The 15563-nt window shown below is 40.2% G+C and overlaps 1 protein-coding gene across 1 annotated transcript in view; it reads right to left on the bottom strand.

The window, feature by feature from the left end:
- Window positions 1–1702: 1702 nt before the first annotated feature.
- The window catches only part of DENR (density regulated re-initiation and release factor), a 28091-nt gene continuing 14230 nt past the window's right edge, over window positions 1703–15563 (bottom strand). Inside the window, exons 4-8 of the mRNA XM_089661974.1 lie at window positions 12491–12575; window positions 6539–6619; window positions 4663–4779; window positions 4429–4568; window positions 1703–1972 (exon numbers count right to left, since the gene is read on the bottom strand). Of these exons, the coding sequence (XP_089518100.1) occupies window positions 1928–1972; window positions 4429–4568; window positions 4663–4779; window positions 6539–6619; window positions 12491–12575 (468 nt within the window). The 3' untranslated portion in view covers window positions 1703–1927. The remainder of the gene's footprint in view (window positions 1973–4428; window positions 4569–4662; window positions 4780–6538; window positions 6620–12490; window positions 12576–15563) is intronic.

The raw sequence follows: 15563 nt of genomic DNA, 5'->3' as shown, positions 1-15563 counted from the left end.
AATTCACAAGTGTTTTAAAAAATGTCAGCAGAAGGTGCAATATATTTGCCTAACATCACACTCATTTAGAATTGGGGTTAGCCACTGAGGCTTCTAGATTAGGTCTTGATGTTAGCATGGTTAATAAAAGAATTGGTAGGTGGAAGTCAGATGCTTTCTAGCTTTATGTGCGTCCTAACCCATCTATTTAAAATGTTTTAGATCATTTGAAAGTCGTTGGTCACTCTTTCGTTTATTAGGCAAATCAGAGAGCAGCGAAACGAGTTTATACTGAGGACTTGGGTTTCAACCAAAAGAAGTTTAAGGTATTTCGGAGTGGCAGGTGTGGCATGGTATGGTCTGGTGTGACTTGATCCTGGAGCTGGGCAGATTATACCAACGCTGGCCTGCCCCTAACATCTTGATTATTCATTTAGGAGGCAACGACATTGATCAGATGAAAATGCTGAATTTAATTTTTAGAATTAGGGATTGTTATATTCCATCTTTCTTCTCCAAAAATGGTGGTGTTTTCAGAAGAGATCCCATGTTTAACATGGATGGAATCTAATTCGTTATGCTCCCTAGAGAAGTTTAGGAAGAGACTAAACAGGGCTATTGAAAAATGTTTGGCTTCCTTTGGGAGTTTTTCCTTTAAGCACACAGAGTTAGAGGGTGGACTCCACGGTCTCTATAGGAATGATGGAGTCCAACTTTATGACGTTGGGCTGGATATATTCAATGCAGGTCTGTATTGAAATGGCTGCGGTGCAGGGGTCTTTGTGACAGGTGGTTACACCACCTGTTTTTTTGATATTTGAAGTTATTAAATTATTCTGGCTTGAGCCGTATGGCTGAGCCGTTTGAGTCTTTGGATATTTAAATAAAAGTTTTGAAGAGTATAGTTGTTATATTTAATTGAAACCAATAAAACGGCGGCAGCCTATTTTATCCAGCCTGGTTTTGGTGTGTCATTATTTATCCAGTTTAAAAAGTATAACCGCTGCCTGCTGTCCCATGCCCCTGCTGGTTGATTGACAGTCAGTCTGACTATTTACCAACTGAGACTGGTACCTCCTGTGGCTGTGACTTTTAGTGGGCAGTTTGACCTGTTACAGGTGCAATAAAGAAGATACTGGCAGGATACACAGGTATTAAAACTATGTTACGGGGGTACTCAAAACAAAAACTGCTGTGTAAATTCTATTGAGAGATTGCAACATATATGTAACTAATAAAAAAAAAAATTCAATAGTTCCGCTTTACTTACCTGAATCCACCATTACATCACTCTCCACTGCACTACTTATGGAATTGAAAACCATTGATCCACAGCTGCAGTTCAGGCATACCACCAAGCAGTTTGTCACAGTTCCTTGTTGTCACATCACCATATCACTACTTCAGTCTTCAGGGCCCTGTAAGGATATCAACTGATGGACCCAATGTGGGTACCTGAAGAAGGGCCGCCATGGGATTATGCATTGAGGTATTTTGAACACAGCTTATTTTTTTAATTACTTGGATGATTAGCTAGAGAGGGGTGGGAGGTATTGTTTATGGGGGGACTCTTTACTGGCTAGATTTGAGCTTTAAAAGGAGCAGGCTCCAAGAGATGCCATATTCATTCTAGTCATTATGTCAGGTATTTAAAAGTGATGTTCCACCTTCTCTAAGATCGGAAAACGCTGTACCAACAAATGATGCAGGCTTTACACAGTAATGACCAAAACCATTTTTATTAATCTAAACACATATCATGCATTTGCATGAAGGAACTTGGTTACCGTAACTTCAGCATTTAAAAATAAAAACCAAAGAGTAGCTTTCTACAGTGGGGCATATGCCATGAACAGGGTAGTAAAGTTTGACTGAGGACACATGAAGCTCTTTGAATCCTCGCTCACTTTGGCTATATTGTCTAGAATTAAACAGGCACGATGTTAGATCACTTCTTTACTTCTCCAAGGTCATCAATGCTGTCATCATCCACCTGTCAAGAGAAAGGGGGTTTAAGTCACCTTACCAAATAGATGTTGTATCTTAAACAAAACAAAAGAGCTTTCTAACATTTACAGATGAAATTGAAAACCTGTCCAAATGCCAGCTAGGCTGTGCCAAACAACCTTATCAGTGGGAGGGGATGTCTGAAATAGGGTGAAACACAATCCAAATATTCAACAGCAAGATTCATGGACAGGGTTACCAACAATTCACTGGCAGGTGATAACCTCAAAAAGGATAATTTCATGACCTCAAAATGTGTCATTTCAAGTATAAAAGCTGCAGTAAATACCACATGCTGTCTTTGTGGCTGTTTAGTAAATAGGACCTGGACTATGCCATCTTGGTAGAGGCAGGGCTTTATTTTCTTAAGTCAGAGCTGCCCCCACCCCAATGACTGGTTATCTGGTGACTGATGGAGGAATAGTCAAAGAGCAACAGGAAAGGTTTAGGAATCACGAATACACAAAATACAGTGCCCTGCAAAAGTATTCATACCCCTTGAAATTTTCCACATTTTGTCATGTTACAACCAAAAATTTTAATGTATTTTATTGGGATTTTATGTGATAGACCAACACAAAGTGGCACAAAATTGTGAAGCGGAAGGAAAACTGATAAATGGTTTTCAAAATTAAAAAAAAAAAAAAAAATATCTGAAAAGTGTGGCATGTATTTGTATTCAGCCCCCTTTACACGGATATCCCTAACTAAAATCTAGTGGAACCAAGTGCCTTCAGAAGTCACTTAATTAGTAAATAGAGTCCACCTGTGTGTAATTTAATCTCAGTATAAATACAGCTGTTCTGTGAAGTCCTCAGAGGCTTGTTAGAGAACACTAGTGAACAAACAGCATCATAAAGGCCAAGGAACATAACAGACAGGTCAGGATAAAGTTGTGGAGAAGTTTAAAGCAGGGTTAGGTTATAAAAAATATCCCAAGTTTTGAACATCTGACGGAGCACTGTTCAATACGTCATCCGAAAATGGAAAGAGTATGGCACAACTGCAAATCTACCAAGACATGGCCGTCAATCTAAACTGACAGGCCGGGCAAGGAGAGCATTAATCAGAGAAGAAGCCAAGAGGCCCATGGTAACTCTGAAGGAGCTGCAGAGATCCACAGCTCGGGTGGGAGAATCTTTCCATAAGACAACAATTAGTCGTGCACTCCACAAATCTGGCCTTTATGAAAGAGTGGAAAGAAAAAAAAACGTTGTTGAAAAAACCATAAGAAGTCCCATTTGCAGTTTGTGCCTAAAAGCAAAACACGTGATGGAAAACTAACACTGCACATCACCCTGAACACACCACACCCACCGTGATACATGGTGGTGGCAGCATCATGTTGTGGGGATGCTTTTCTTCAGCAGGGACAGGGAAGCTGGTCAGAGTTGATGGGAAGATGGATGAAGCCAAATACATGACAATCTTAGAAGAAAACCTGTTAAGAGTCTGCAAAAGACTTGAGACTGGGGTGGGGGTTCACCTTCCAGCAGGACAATGACCCAAAACATCCAGCCAGAGCTACAAAGAAATGGTTTAGATCAAAGCATATTCATGTGTTAACATGGACCAGTCAAAGTCCAGATTTGCTGTTCACAAAACTGCTGTTCACAGACACTCTCCATCCAATCTGACAGAGCTTGAGCTATTTTGCAAAACAAAATGGGAAAAATGTCCCTCTCTAGATGTGCAAAGCTGGTAGAGACAGCCCCAAAAAGACTTGCAGCTGTAAGTAATGACTCAGGAGGGCTGAAAACAAATGTACGTCACACTTTTTAGATATTTAGTTGTAAAAAAATTTGAAAACCATTTATCATTTGCCTTCCACTTCACAATTATTTGCCACTTTGTGTTGGTCTATCACATAAAATTCATTTACATTTTTGATTGTAACATGACAAAATGTGGAAAATTTCAAAGGAGAATTAATAACTTTGCAAGGCACTGTAGATGACGCAGGGGTTTTGAAATCCTTGCACCTCGGCTTTCTCTCCAGCAAGGAAAAAAAAAAGGATCAATATAATACAGCAGCGCCTTACATATTCTCACACTGCAGATATACACCTATGAAGGTAAAGTAACCAGCGTGCCAAGGCACAAAGTGCCCTGCTATTTTTCAGGAGCAGGTCAAGACAAAATGTCAGACAACATTTTTCTGTTCCTTATAAGATAACTATTTTTATTTTTTTTATCATGAACAGAAAACTTTATGCTGCCTTATTAATGCCTCATGTACATAGGCTTTATTTGTATGTGGGCTACCTTTCTTCCCCATAAAAGCCATTGTGAATGCAAAAGCAACACACAAATATTGATGCAACTAACAGAAAATTTAAAGCAACTAATGCAAGCCAAAACACTTGATTCTAAGTCTGATGCTTGAGTACATGAGCCCCAGAAGCAGACATTTGTTCTCTCAGAACAATCAGTATGAATTACCTCTGGCCACTTTTCTTGTATTACATCAATAATATCATCTGTGAAGTCTCCCTGAATGATGATTTCGTCCTCCCCAGTTACCGAGGCACCACAAGAGAATCTTTGAGCAAAGAATCTTTGTGCTTCCTTGAGATCAATTTCTGTTAAAAAAAAAAAAAAAAAGTCAGCAACTCTGTAGCACAGTCAGCAATAGTATGTTAGCAAAACATTGACTCTGGAGAAATTTATACTCACCAAACGTTGCCAGACCGCATACCCTTGTCACATATTTCTTCTTCGCTCTAGGTATTTTGGCTATCGTAACCTTTTGTGGTACAGTTTTCTTCTTCTGTTTAATTTGTCCTCTACCACCTGCACAGTTGTGAAACAGTTGGTTAGTTGAGACACCTCTTTTTTTTTTGTTAGGGTGATCAGATCATCCCTTTAATGATGGGTCAATATGATGTACAGGTTACACAAGTCTGGGGGTGTGATGATGTCTGAACCTACAAACCTCACCAGAATAAGCCAGCCCCAGAATATCATATCAATCATAAAGGTTCCTGACTATAGGGATCACATGGTCACCAAATGTAAACATCAAGTTCTATATAGTCTTTCCTAACGAAACCTATACTAAGGGGCTCATTTATGCCAGCGTGGATATAGCTATCTGCACTGTTACACTCTGCAAGGTTACATCATACCCTGGCATACATTTTGGGACCGGTTTAGAAGATGCAGGTTGTATTAGTCTGCAGTATTCTATAGAGTTTTTTTCTGCTTAAAGTGGTAGTAAAGTCTTGGTATTTAAAGTATAAGTTCACTTAGCCTATATAGCATAGGAACTACGATCAGCAGATCGTGAGTGTAATGCCACGGTCTTCCAGACTGTCCGTGTAGCTGTCTGACCGTACCTCGGATACGGGCAGGCAATTACACAATGACAGAAAGCTCAGTGAACTACCTAGAGAGCTGAACAGTGCTCTGGTAGTTCATTGAGAATTGCAAGCTGACAACTGCAAAGACTGTTGATAATTGTAGTTTTCGCATTCATTGAACACCATGAATGAATGGCGCAGCCAAAGATGAAAGCGCCGGTAGGGGGGGGGGGGTTGTGACAGCACTGTGCTGGAGGGCTTTGTTTGCAGGTAAGTCGATCATAATGTGCTAGTATGTATGTGGTGCATACTAGTACATTATGATTTGAACATGCAGCAGAACCAGCTTTTTTTATTGTTAGGACACAATTTTACTACCGCAATAAGATAGCCTGCCTGACCCCTCCACCTAGCTTTTATCCCCCATGCACACTCCATTCATTTTAAGTGCTCCAGTGATTTTGGAATGCTGAAGCCAGCAGAGCAACAAGCACAGTTATGAAGCGCCCTCACTTACTATGCAACATGTCAGAGTGCTTGTGACTGATGGAGCGGCAAAGTGAAGCAGCTTTGGGGGACTGCTTGTGCAGCTGGGAGGAAATCTGTGGGAGCGAGGAATAAATGCAAGTGCTGTATAGTTGCATTTCATGTTCACCCTAGACAAAATTACCCTTGCAAGTGAGTCTGCAAGACGTATATTCTCATTTTATCTAGTGTCCAAAACGAGCACATGTTAAAGCTTGGAGGAGTTCTCTTTCTGTTCTAGGAGGATGCAAAACCCCTGACCTCTGTCTGGACAGTGCTGAATGGTCCTGTGCTAATCACATGCACTCTCCCAAACAAAAAATAAAATCTCTCTCGCAACACTAAACTGAGCATGTGCAGTGTCTTTACATGATGTCTTATCAGGAGATAAGAGGGGTACACTGGAAGAAGGGGAGGATCAGAGAGGTCAGGATCAAACAGCATTTTTAAACAATGCAGAGGATTAACACCTTAGGTTCCACAGTGAGTATAACAAGCATGCTTTACTGCATATACAGACTGATTTTACTGTTGTGCGTTTAGTAACACTTTAAGGGTCCCTTTACACTTATTTATTACATTTCAGCTGTATAAATCACTAAACATGCCTCTAGAAATACAAAGACTTAAAACAGAAAAACAAATAGATTTTTAAAATAAAAAGTTCTCACTGAATGATGTGTAATGGCAAATATGCAACCAATGAAAAATTCAGGACATTTTACCTCTTTTTTGTTTTTTCTTCTCCTCCTCCTCACCAACTGGCCCTTGGCCCTCACCAACAGATTCCTGTTTAGGAGAATTCCCTTTAATCAATCAAAAACAAACACAGATAATTAGGGAGCAAAGCAAAATCAGTCATGCAGTCAAGTCATTTTTAGCTTTTTATTTCTATTGTGTCAGTCTTCACAATTAAAAACTAAACCAATATGTGTTATTTCACATAAATGAACAACATTCAACCTGGAAAGAACATTTGGACTTCAAGCTCACAAAAGGATAACATTTCAGTGTATTATAAACTGACAAAGTTTCTAAACCCAAGTTTCAAAAGCCATGCCGTTAAAGCCAGCAAATGAGAAGCAGGGGGGGCCTAGGGCATGTTTGAAAGAGGCCAGCGCTTGTCTGCCAGAAATCCAAGTATGTCTGTGTAGCACGTTCTTCTGGGTCTATCTGGTACAATGGGAATCGGGACTGCACAGCAATCTAGAAAAGGATATTTAGAGGGAAGGCATAAACCAACTTCAAGGGAGTCCAAGGAATAATCAGAGAATCTATTGCAAAGGCTAGAGGATCTCTAGTTATGGCTACAAATTTCTTCAGCTTGCTGTTGAATCTGGACACCAAGATATCCACATATATGGTTTTACCCACCTTTGACAGAGAATTTTAAAGATCTCTGGGTGCAGGCACCATCCACACCCCCAGGTCTAAATATTGAAAGCTTAGGAAGTTCACCTGCTAACTGTCCACTTAAAGGATTTGGATGGTAAAGAAAGTTGGAATGCGATTTTCAGCCCAGGAGAGTATCAGACTTTTTTCTCTTAGGGCGGCTTGACTCTTGGTGCCTCTGATGTTTATGTAGGCCATTGATTTGGCACGGTTTATAATTTAATGGCTCTCAGTTACAGAATGTTTATGGGAAGGTTCGACTCCTGTGGGGACCAGGTACCCTGGACAGTCAGGGAAATGCAACATCTGCCTGGCATCCATTGTTACCACCATCCAGGGCATGTGAGTTAAAGACTTTCCCAACTCCAGGGCAGGATTGGAGATCTACCATGTAGGAAGAGCTTTGTCTGGCTGGACAGAAACACAGGGTAATCCAAAGTATAGATTTGTTTGTTCCCCATCGTTAGAATGTTGGGGTCTTGAGTGAAGTTGGGCAAAAGGAACTGGCTCAAATGAGGCTACCATCAAGCCAAGAACTACCATACAGAAGAGAACACAGGGCTGCCCTTTTGTCCAGAGGGCTCTTGTGTAAGACACTGGGGAAGCAACGTTCTCCTGAGAAAAAAAAAAAAAATACTGGTCTGGGCTGTATCCATGATTAGTTCCATTTACTCAAGACGGTAAGGACTGCAGAGCAGACTTGGGAAAGTTGATTGTACAGCCAAAGGTTTGAAGGAACTGATTCGACCTTTGGACAGTGGCAGCTATAGTAAGCTTGTAGCTGAGGAATCCTTCAGCAAGAGATCGTCCAGGTAACCCTGACTGCTCTGGGTTTGCAAGGGTCGGAAAGTGAGCAAGCACTTTTGTGAATACTTGGGGTCCAAAGGAGAGCCCAAATAGCAATGTTACAGATGAAGGCGTTGGTCCCCCTCAACAAAACACAAAAAGTGTTGATGCGGGGGAAACATGGGAATGTTTAGACATCTTGTATGTCTAAATGATGTAAAAAATTCCCCTTGTCTGAGAAAAGCAATGACAGACTTCATTGATTCCATCTGTAATTCTGGCACACAAAGAAATTGGTTTTAGAAATGTTAAGTCTAGTATTGTAGGGATGCTATATAACTCCAATATGTTAAATAAATACCGTATTTTCCGGCGTATAAGACGACATTTTAACCCCTGGAAATCGTCTACAAAGTCGGGGGTCGTCTTATACGCCGGGTGCTGTGCTGAAACCTTACCGTACTTCCGGGTTGACGCTACTGCGCATGTCTTCGGCAGCAGTAGACGATCGCGGATCACCGTAGCTCGCAGAACTGCATGAGACGTCGGATGCAGCAGTGCTCGATTGAGCTTGACTGAAACTGTGATATGCAGAGAAGGGATACACAGCGATTCTGCGCATGTCACAGTTTCAGTCACGATCAATCAAGCACTGAACGGCTGCATCCGACGTCTCATGCAGTTCTGCGAGGAATGGTGATCAGTGATCGTCTACTGCTGCCCTAGACATGTGCAGAAGTGTCAGCTCGGAAGTACCGGTATGGTACTGCTGCATCCGACCTTGTCCCCTTAACTGCTATGAGATACGGTAATTATTAATATTATAATGTCTGTGGCAGTTCTGTGCAATTTATGGTATCTTGGAGACAGGCAGGGCTGGGCAGGCAGGGAGAGCTGACCCACCCAATCCAAGCAGGCTTTGTATGCAGTGTGCACAGTGTGTACAGAAAATACTGGTACATTGCTTGCCGTGATTGGTTGGAAGAGGGGGGTAGTCTTATACGGCGAGTATAGCCCAAACCCTATATTTTAACAGGAAAAGTAGGGGGGTTGTCTTATACGCCCAGTCGTCTTATACACCGGAAAATACGGTATATCCCTAAAATTGTGACAGATTTTCATATAATGAAAACCAAAAATGTAAATACATATATTAAATGAAACCCCCCCCCCCAAAAAAAAAAAAAAAAAAAAAAAAAGAAATTTTCCAAAAATTAAAACAAAAATAAAATAAAAATATTACGATAAAATTATAAGTCACCCGTGTCCAAAATAAATTCACTCCAATCTTTGTTTCCAATAATGCAAATTTTCAGATCCTTTGATATCGAGCCCTCCTATTGGCTCCCAAAGGAAAATATGTACCCCAAAAAAGAAACTCATATAGTGCATTAACTTTATAAAAAAGATTAATATCATACCCATATACCATATGCACTGTGCAACGTCAAAAAAAACTTGATATTTAAAGTGACACCCCTTATGACAAAGTCCCGAATGTGACGAAACGCGTCAAGGGAAGCGACGGATGCACAGGAGAGGAACCGGAAGTGGCGTATTGGCCATTTTGGATATTGGAATTCACATGTCAAGCAATTTTGGAGGCTGCTCGGCGACCCTAGAGGTTTGAGGGCATGGGAATAAGCGTTTAATGTTTTAACCTTATGTAAGCAGTGAATAAAGTATATGTTTATTAATCCCATAACGGAATTACACTATATCCTGTTTATATATCACTCGCATGGAGCCTGGGTACTAGAAGTACTTCCTTAAAAGCCATGATGACATCGAGGAGAAGGTGGTTGATGACATCATAAGGCGTATTATTCAGGCTTGGAAGAAAATCATGGGAGCGTGATATTTTTTTCCGCAGTATTGATAAGGTGTTTTTTGGGTAAGGGTATTTATGCCTTACACTATAGACGTGTACACTGAATGGTCACTTTTATTATTTTACTCACAGAGTGACGCACAATCACGGTTATTACAATGTGTTCACCTTCTCACTTTAAATATCACTTTTTTTGAAGTTGCACAGTGCATATGGGTATATGGGTATGATACTGATTTTTTATAAAGTTAATGCACTATATCAGTTTTTTTTTTTGAGGTACATATTTTCCTTTGGGAGCCAATTGGAGGGCTCGATATCAAAGGATCTGAAAAATTTATTGGAAACAAAGATTGGAGTGACTTTATTTCGGACACGAGTGACTTATAATTTTATTATCGTAATATATTTTTTTGTTTTTTTAATTTTTGGGGGAAAAAAATTTTTGGGGTTCATTTAATATATGTATTTAAATTTTTGGTTTTCATTATATGAAAATTTGTCTCACAATTTTAGGGATATATTTAACATATTGGAGTTATATTGTGTTTTGCACTTTCAAGGGTGAAAGTTAGATCTTATATGTTAGATACCGTAGTTATAGTTATTGTAGTGATGCTGCCATTTGGTTCTTAGTGTGACTAGGTTTGAAAAGAAACCTTGAAATAATATTTCTTCTGAAGGCATCCATAGAAGTCCTCTTTTTACAAGTAGTAAAAACAAAACCTGCAGATATGCACAGAGGTAAGGGGTATTCTAGAAACTTCATAAATTACATCCTCTAGAATGTTAACAGAAAAACAATAATGCTGAGGGCATCATCTATAATGGTTCTAAGAAGGCAGGGTCCTCAAAGACAGGTTCCTGTTCTCAATTCATGCATCTTGTCCAGAAAGAAATAGTCTGGCAAATAGACATGGCAGCAAAAACTAGCTGCAGGGCAGGACCTACAAGGGCAAAGAGGGCGTTCAGATGACAACCAACAGCATCTTTAAAAGAGGGAAAATCTCTATTTCTCTATAAGAATGGCAAGGTGTTTACTGAGAACTGAAACAGCATAATACATTACCAGAACAGCAAAAACCTTAGGAGGAATGAAAATCCTTCCAGGGTCAGGCCAGTCCTCAAAGTGCACAAACAATTTGTGCCTGTATTGAAAAAGTCTATCTTGACTTTAACCAGTTTTTTAGTACCCATAAGGGCTTGGGAGGCTCCATTTCTGAACCCTGAACAAAATAAGGTTTACCAAAAGAAAGTGGATAACTCCGAAATCCTCTGCTTTTAAAACCTACACATATTGCCCTCCGTGCTATGTTGAGCATCTAACACAGAATTCAGTGCCCAAAGCTAACATTGCAAGCTGGCCCTACACAGTAGTCTGGGTACGTTCCCCAGAATACACACGGTTGTTAACCAATCAGAAAACTGCTAGACAGCCCAGAGTAACAAGCAGTCAAATCTTGAAAGAAGCTTCAAAAAACAAAACCAAACAAAAAACCTGAAAAATACTGCTCCAGAGAACAGGTCCATCTTCTAAGAACACTAGCAAAAAAATAGAGCCTCACGGCATGGCAAGGCCATATGGATGAGCTCTAGGGGCAGCCCTAGCAAACGTTTTGATACTGTCCATTCACTTTATTAGGTACACTAGTTCAATTGCTTGGTAACACAAATTGATAATCAGCCAATCACATGGCAGCAAATCAATGCATATAGGCCTCTAGACGTGGTGAAGATGACTTGCTGAAATTCAATCTGAGCATCAGAATGGGGAAGAAAGGGGATTTAAGGGACTTTGAACGTGGTGGCATGGTTATTGGTGCCAGATTGGCTGGTCTGAATATTTCAAAAACTGCTGATCCACTGGGATTTTCACGCACAACCATCTGTAGGGTTTACAAAAAATGGACTGAAAAAGAAAATATCCAGTGAGCAGCAGCTGTGTGGACGAAAATTCCCTGTTGATGTCAAAGGTCAGAGGAGAATGGGCAGACTGGTTCGAGATGATACAAAGGCATGCTATCATGTTAATATGAACCAAAAACTCTAAAGAAAGGTTTCCAAAACCTTGTTGAATCTCAGCCGTGAAGAATTGAAGCAGTTCTGAAGGCAAAAGGGTGTCCAACCCGGTACTAGCAAGATGTACCTAAAAGTGGCCAGTGAGTGTAGAAAACAGTTTTCTATGAGGCCGTTTCACAGTTTGATGTGCAGAGAACTGCTGACATGTTGCATTTTTCCATAACACATTGGATAGCACTACAGGTCACAGTGCTGAAGTGTGAAGACTTGAATGGATGAATACATTGAATACATTGCATGAGCCAGGGACAAAGACACCAGCTTACATGCTAAAAAGGAGCATTATACCATGCAGCTAGTGTGAATGGCCCCACTAGCAAGAACCTGGGATTCTGATAAGTCCATGCAAGTCAGACATGTCAAAGGGAATGAGCAAGATGAAGCAGAAGTACACGAAAGGGCAAGGACATGTTTTAGATATGGAGAAATTAATAGGGACAGAAATCTTCCGTTTTCCCAAGGCTGACATCCATCCCACTACTGAAAAACAGTGTTAAGAAATCTAGCAGAAACTTGACTAACAGATTTATGCTGCTGCTGCTGTACCAACTAGCAGAGTTAGAATAAAGCATATACTTGGTATGCTCACCTAATGTAAGTTTTGCAAACTCGTTTGGGAAATTCTTCTCAAGCCACTGTCTACACTTTGCTACATCTGGCATGTATTCACAGTACTACAAAACAAGAGAGACAAATCAGTGTATCAGACATTAAAGCACACAACTTAACACAGTGAACAAACTCACTTTTTTCTCAAACTCTGTGTGAAGAAGAATGTGTTTAGTAAAAGAAAAGCAGATTTCCATGGCAGGTCATAGAGTACACTAACTTTTCAACATTTGACATTGCAAAGGGGTCAATTCACTAAAGGTTACTGTATGCGATATGGAGGTGACGTGACTCATTTTTCCGAAATATCGCATTAGATAATATAAGAGTCAATTCATCAAACTAAAATATCGAATGTGAGGTAAATACCGCACATTCGTTAAAATAGTGAGCAGGGGCGGACTGACAACTCATGGGGCCCCTGGGCAATAGGGAATCATGGGGCCCCTGTGTCTTTGCCCAAACTCAAAAAAGCCTATGAAAAAGGTACCGGGGCCACCTACTGACCCCGGGCCCCAGTTTCCAAATGGTCAGTCCGCCACTGATAGTGAGATAAATACCACAAACAAACATGAGAAAAATCATTAAAGTCAATTCATTAACTGCTTCCTGACCACCTTATAGCAGATATACTGCTACAGGGTGGCATGGGTGCACAACATCATGTATATATACGCAGTGGTGTATTTAGGATCTGTGCTGCACTAGGCAACACGAAAATGCCACAGCAAGACAGAAAAAGACTCACCTTCACAGCTCCGCACATCCCCAGGAACAAGAGTTGGACTGTGCATATACCGTCATGAAACCCGCAGCCTTTCTCGGAACCCACCAGGTCCCCATGCCGTGTGTGTCCCTTATTCCATCCCTTCTTCTGAGGGGCAGTGCTGCCCCCCCCCTGAAAAATGCCACCCTAGGCAAATGCCTTGTGGTAAATACACCCCTGTATATACGTTATTTTGCATTTCCGGGTGGGGGGTGCAGAAATATTGTTTTTTTTCTCAAAATTGTCAGTCTTTTTTTTTTATAGCACAAACTAAAAAATGCACAGACGATTGAAATACCACCGAAAAAAAAGCTCAATTTCATTTGGGTACAGCATTGCATGACCGCTCAATTGTCAGTAATGCAGCGCCGTAGCGCAAAAAATGACCTGGTCAGGAAGGGGGGTAAATCCTCTGGAGAGCAAGTGGTTAAAAAAAAAAACACATTTGCTATTTATCGCCTGATGTTTGCTGGCGGTATTTTAGAAATGTACAAAATAACAATTAAAAAGGAACTCTGCACTGGCCAGAAAGTGAAAAGTATAAAATGTATCAGTGTAAAAATGTTCTCCTCTGAGCTCAGGTATGAAAATAAATTGTAACATTTCACCAGAGGAAGATCATTTTGTAAATGAAAGCACACTACGTTTTCAGTTTCACAAAATTGCTGTGTGCATTCTGGTGCAGTGTTAAGCTGGCCATACACGTATAGATTTCTGTTTGAGAATTTTAGTTTCAAAAATTTTTATTTGATTTTCTAATCGTTAGTGGGATCAAATCGATGTTTGTTTTCGACTGCAGTAACGGGAACATTTGAAGGGGCAGGAAGGAAAACTTTTCTCGATCAAACAAATTTTCGGCCAGTAAATGTGGTTATCGTTCAGAAATTACATTCCTTTTAAACTCGAATGTTAAAAGCAAAAGACAATTTTCAAACGACATTCGTTCATTCACTGAATGTTCAAAGAATTTTCGTATGACTTTTCGTATGAATATTCTCGTCTGAAAATCTACATGTGTATGGCCAGCTTTAGCCTGCAAAAAAAAAAAAAAAAAATAGTGAAAAATACCAAAAATAAAAAACCGCAAAGTGCTAAATATTGCAAAACATAAATATTTAACATATTCGATAAATAACGCATGTTTATTAGTAAACTGACTGCTTTTGAAACAAATACCGCATGAGTTATTTTAACTCAAAAATTTATGCAGTATTCATCACTTAGTAAATTGACCCCAAAGTATTAGATGAACATTTTCACAAAGGAATACATTAACAGAACGTCTTCATTTCAAAATTCAAGAGATAAAAGACAAATCCCCAGCAATAATAAAATGGAAGAGAAATGTTATAGTATTAAAGAGGTTCTGGAAAAAGATCATTAACATCTGATGGAGGAAGGAGTTGTTCATGGATTTACACCTCTTAAGCACCCCTAAATCCATCAATGAAGCCCAACAAAGGTAAACTACAGGATAACGTTTATAGTCCAAAGCAGGGCTGGTTTCTGAGGAAAAAATTGCTAGCAGCCAGGCTTTTACTGCAGGAGACTACTGTACGTATATCTCCTTTGCAAAAAAAATTCTGAACCTATTGCTTTAATGACCTACATGGTCATTAAATAAAGTAAAATTTAGCCCTAAAAAAAAAAAAAAATTCTTCTACTGGATACCAAACCTTGAGGCAAATGCCTAACCTGTAGAAACTCTCATACTGCATATTAACAGGCAGTACACCTTTTCCCCCAAAAAGGAGTATAAATTGTACTTGCAGTTACATGAATTTGGGACATGCTCAAAATGTGGAGGTTTACTGTGGCCAAAGTGTCCTATGCACCTGCGCTTCCTGGAGGTGGAGTTTTATATCTGGGGTGGTACAGCCTGATGACGTTTCACAGCCACCAGTTCCCCATGTGATTGACAGCTGGCAGTGGATAGAGCAGGGGTGGGTAAACTTTTTGACTTGACAGCCGCAATGGGTTCATATATTGGACCCGGGGGCCGGACCAAGAGTAGATGAATGATGTGTATGTGTCATCCATAGTAAGTATAGTAATATTCCCCCATAGTAATTCATCCCCCATATAGTAATTCATCCCCCACATAGTAAACCATCCCCCCACATAGTAATCCATCCCCCCACATAGTAATCCATCCCCCCACATAGTAATCCATCCCCCCACATAGTAATCCATCCCCCCACATAGTAATCCATCCCCCCACATAGTAATTCATCCCCCACATAGTAATTCATCCCCCACATAGTAATTCATCCCCCACATAGTAATT

The sequence above is a fragment of the Staurois parvus genome, unplaced genomic scaffold, assembly GCF_062004578.1.
Source record: "Staurois parvus isolate SC_StPar_1 unplaced genomic scaffold, SC_StPar_1.0 ptg001418l, whole genome shotgun sequence".
Lineage (NCBI taxonomy): Eukaryota > Metazoa > Chordata > Amphibia > Anura > Ranidae > Staurois > Staurois parvus.
Note: the sequence above shows the minus strand (reverse complement) of the source record. Positions and strands in the feature narration are given on the sequence as shown.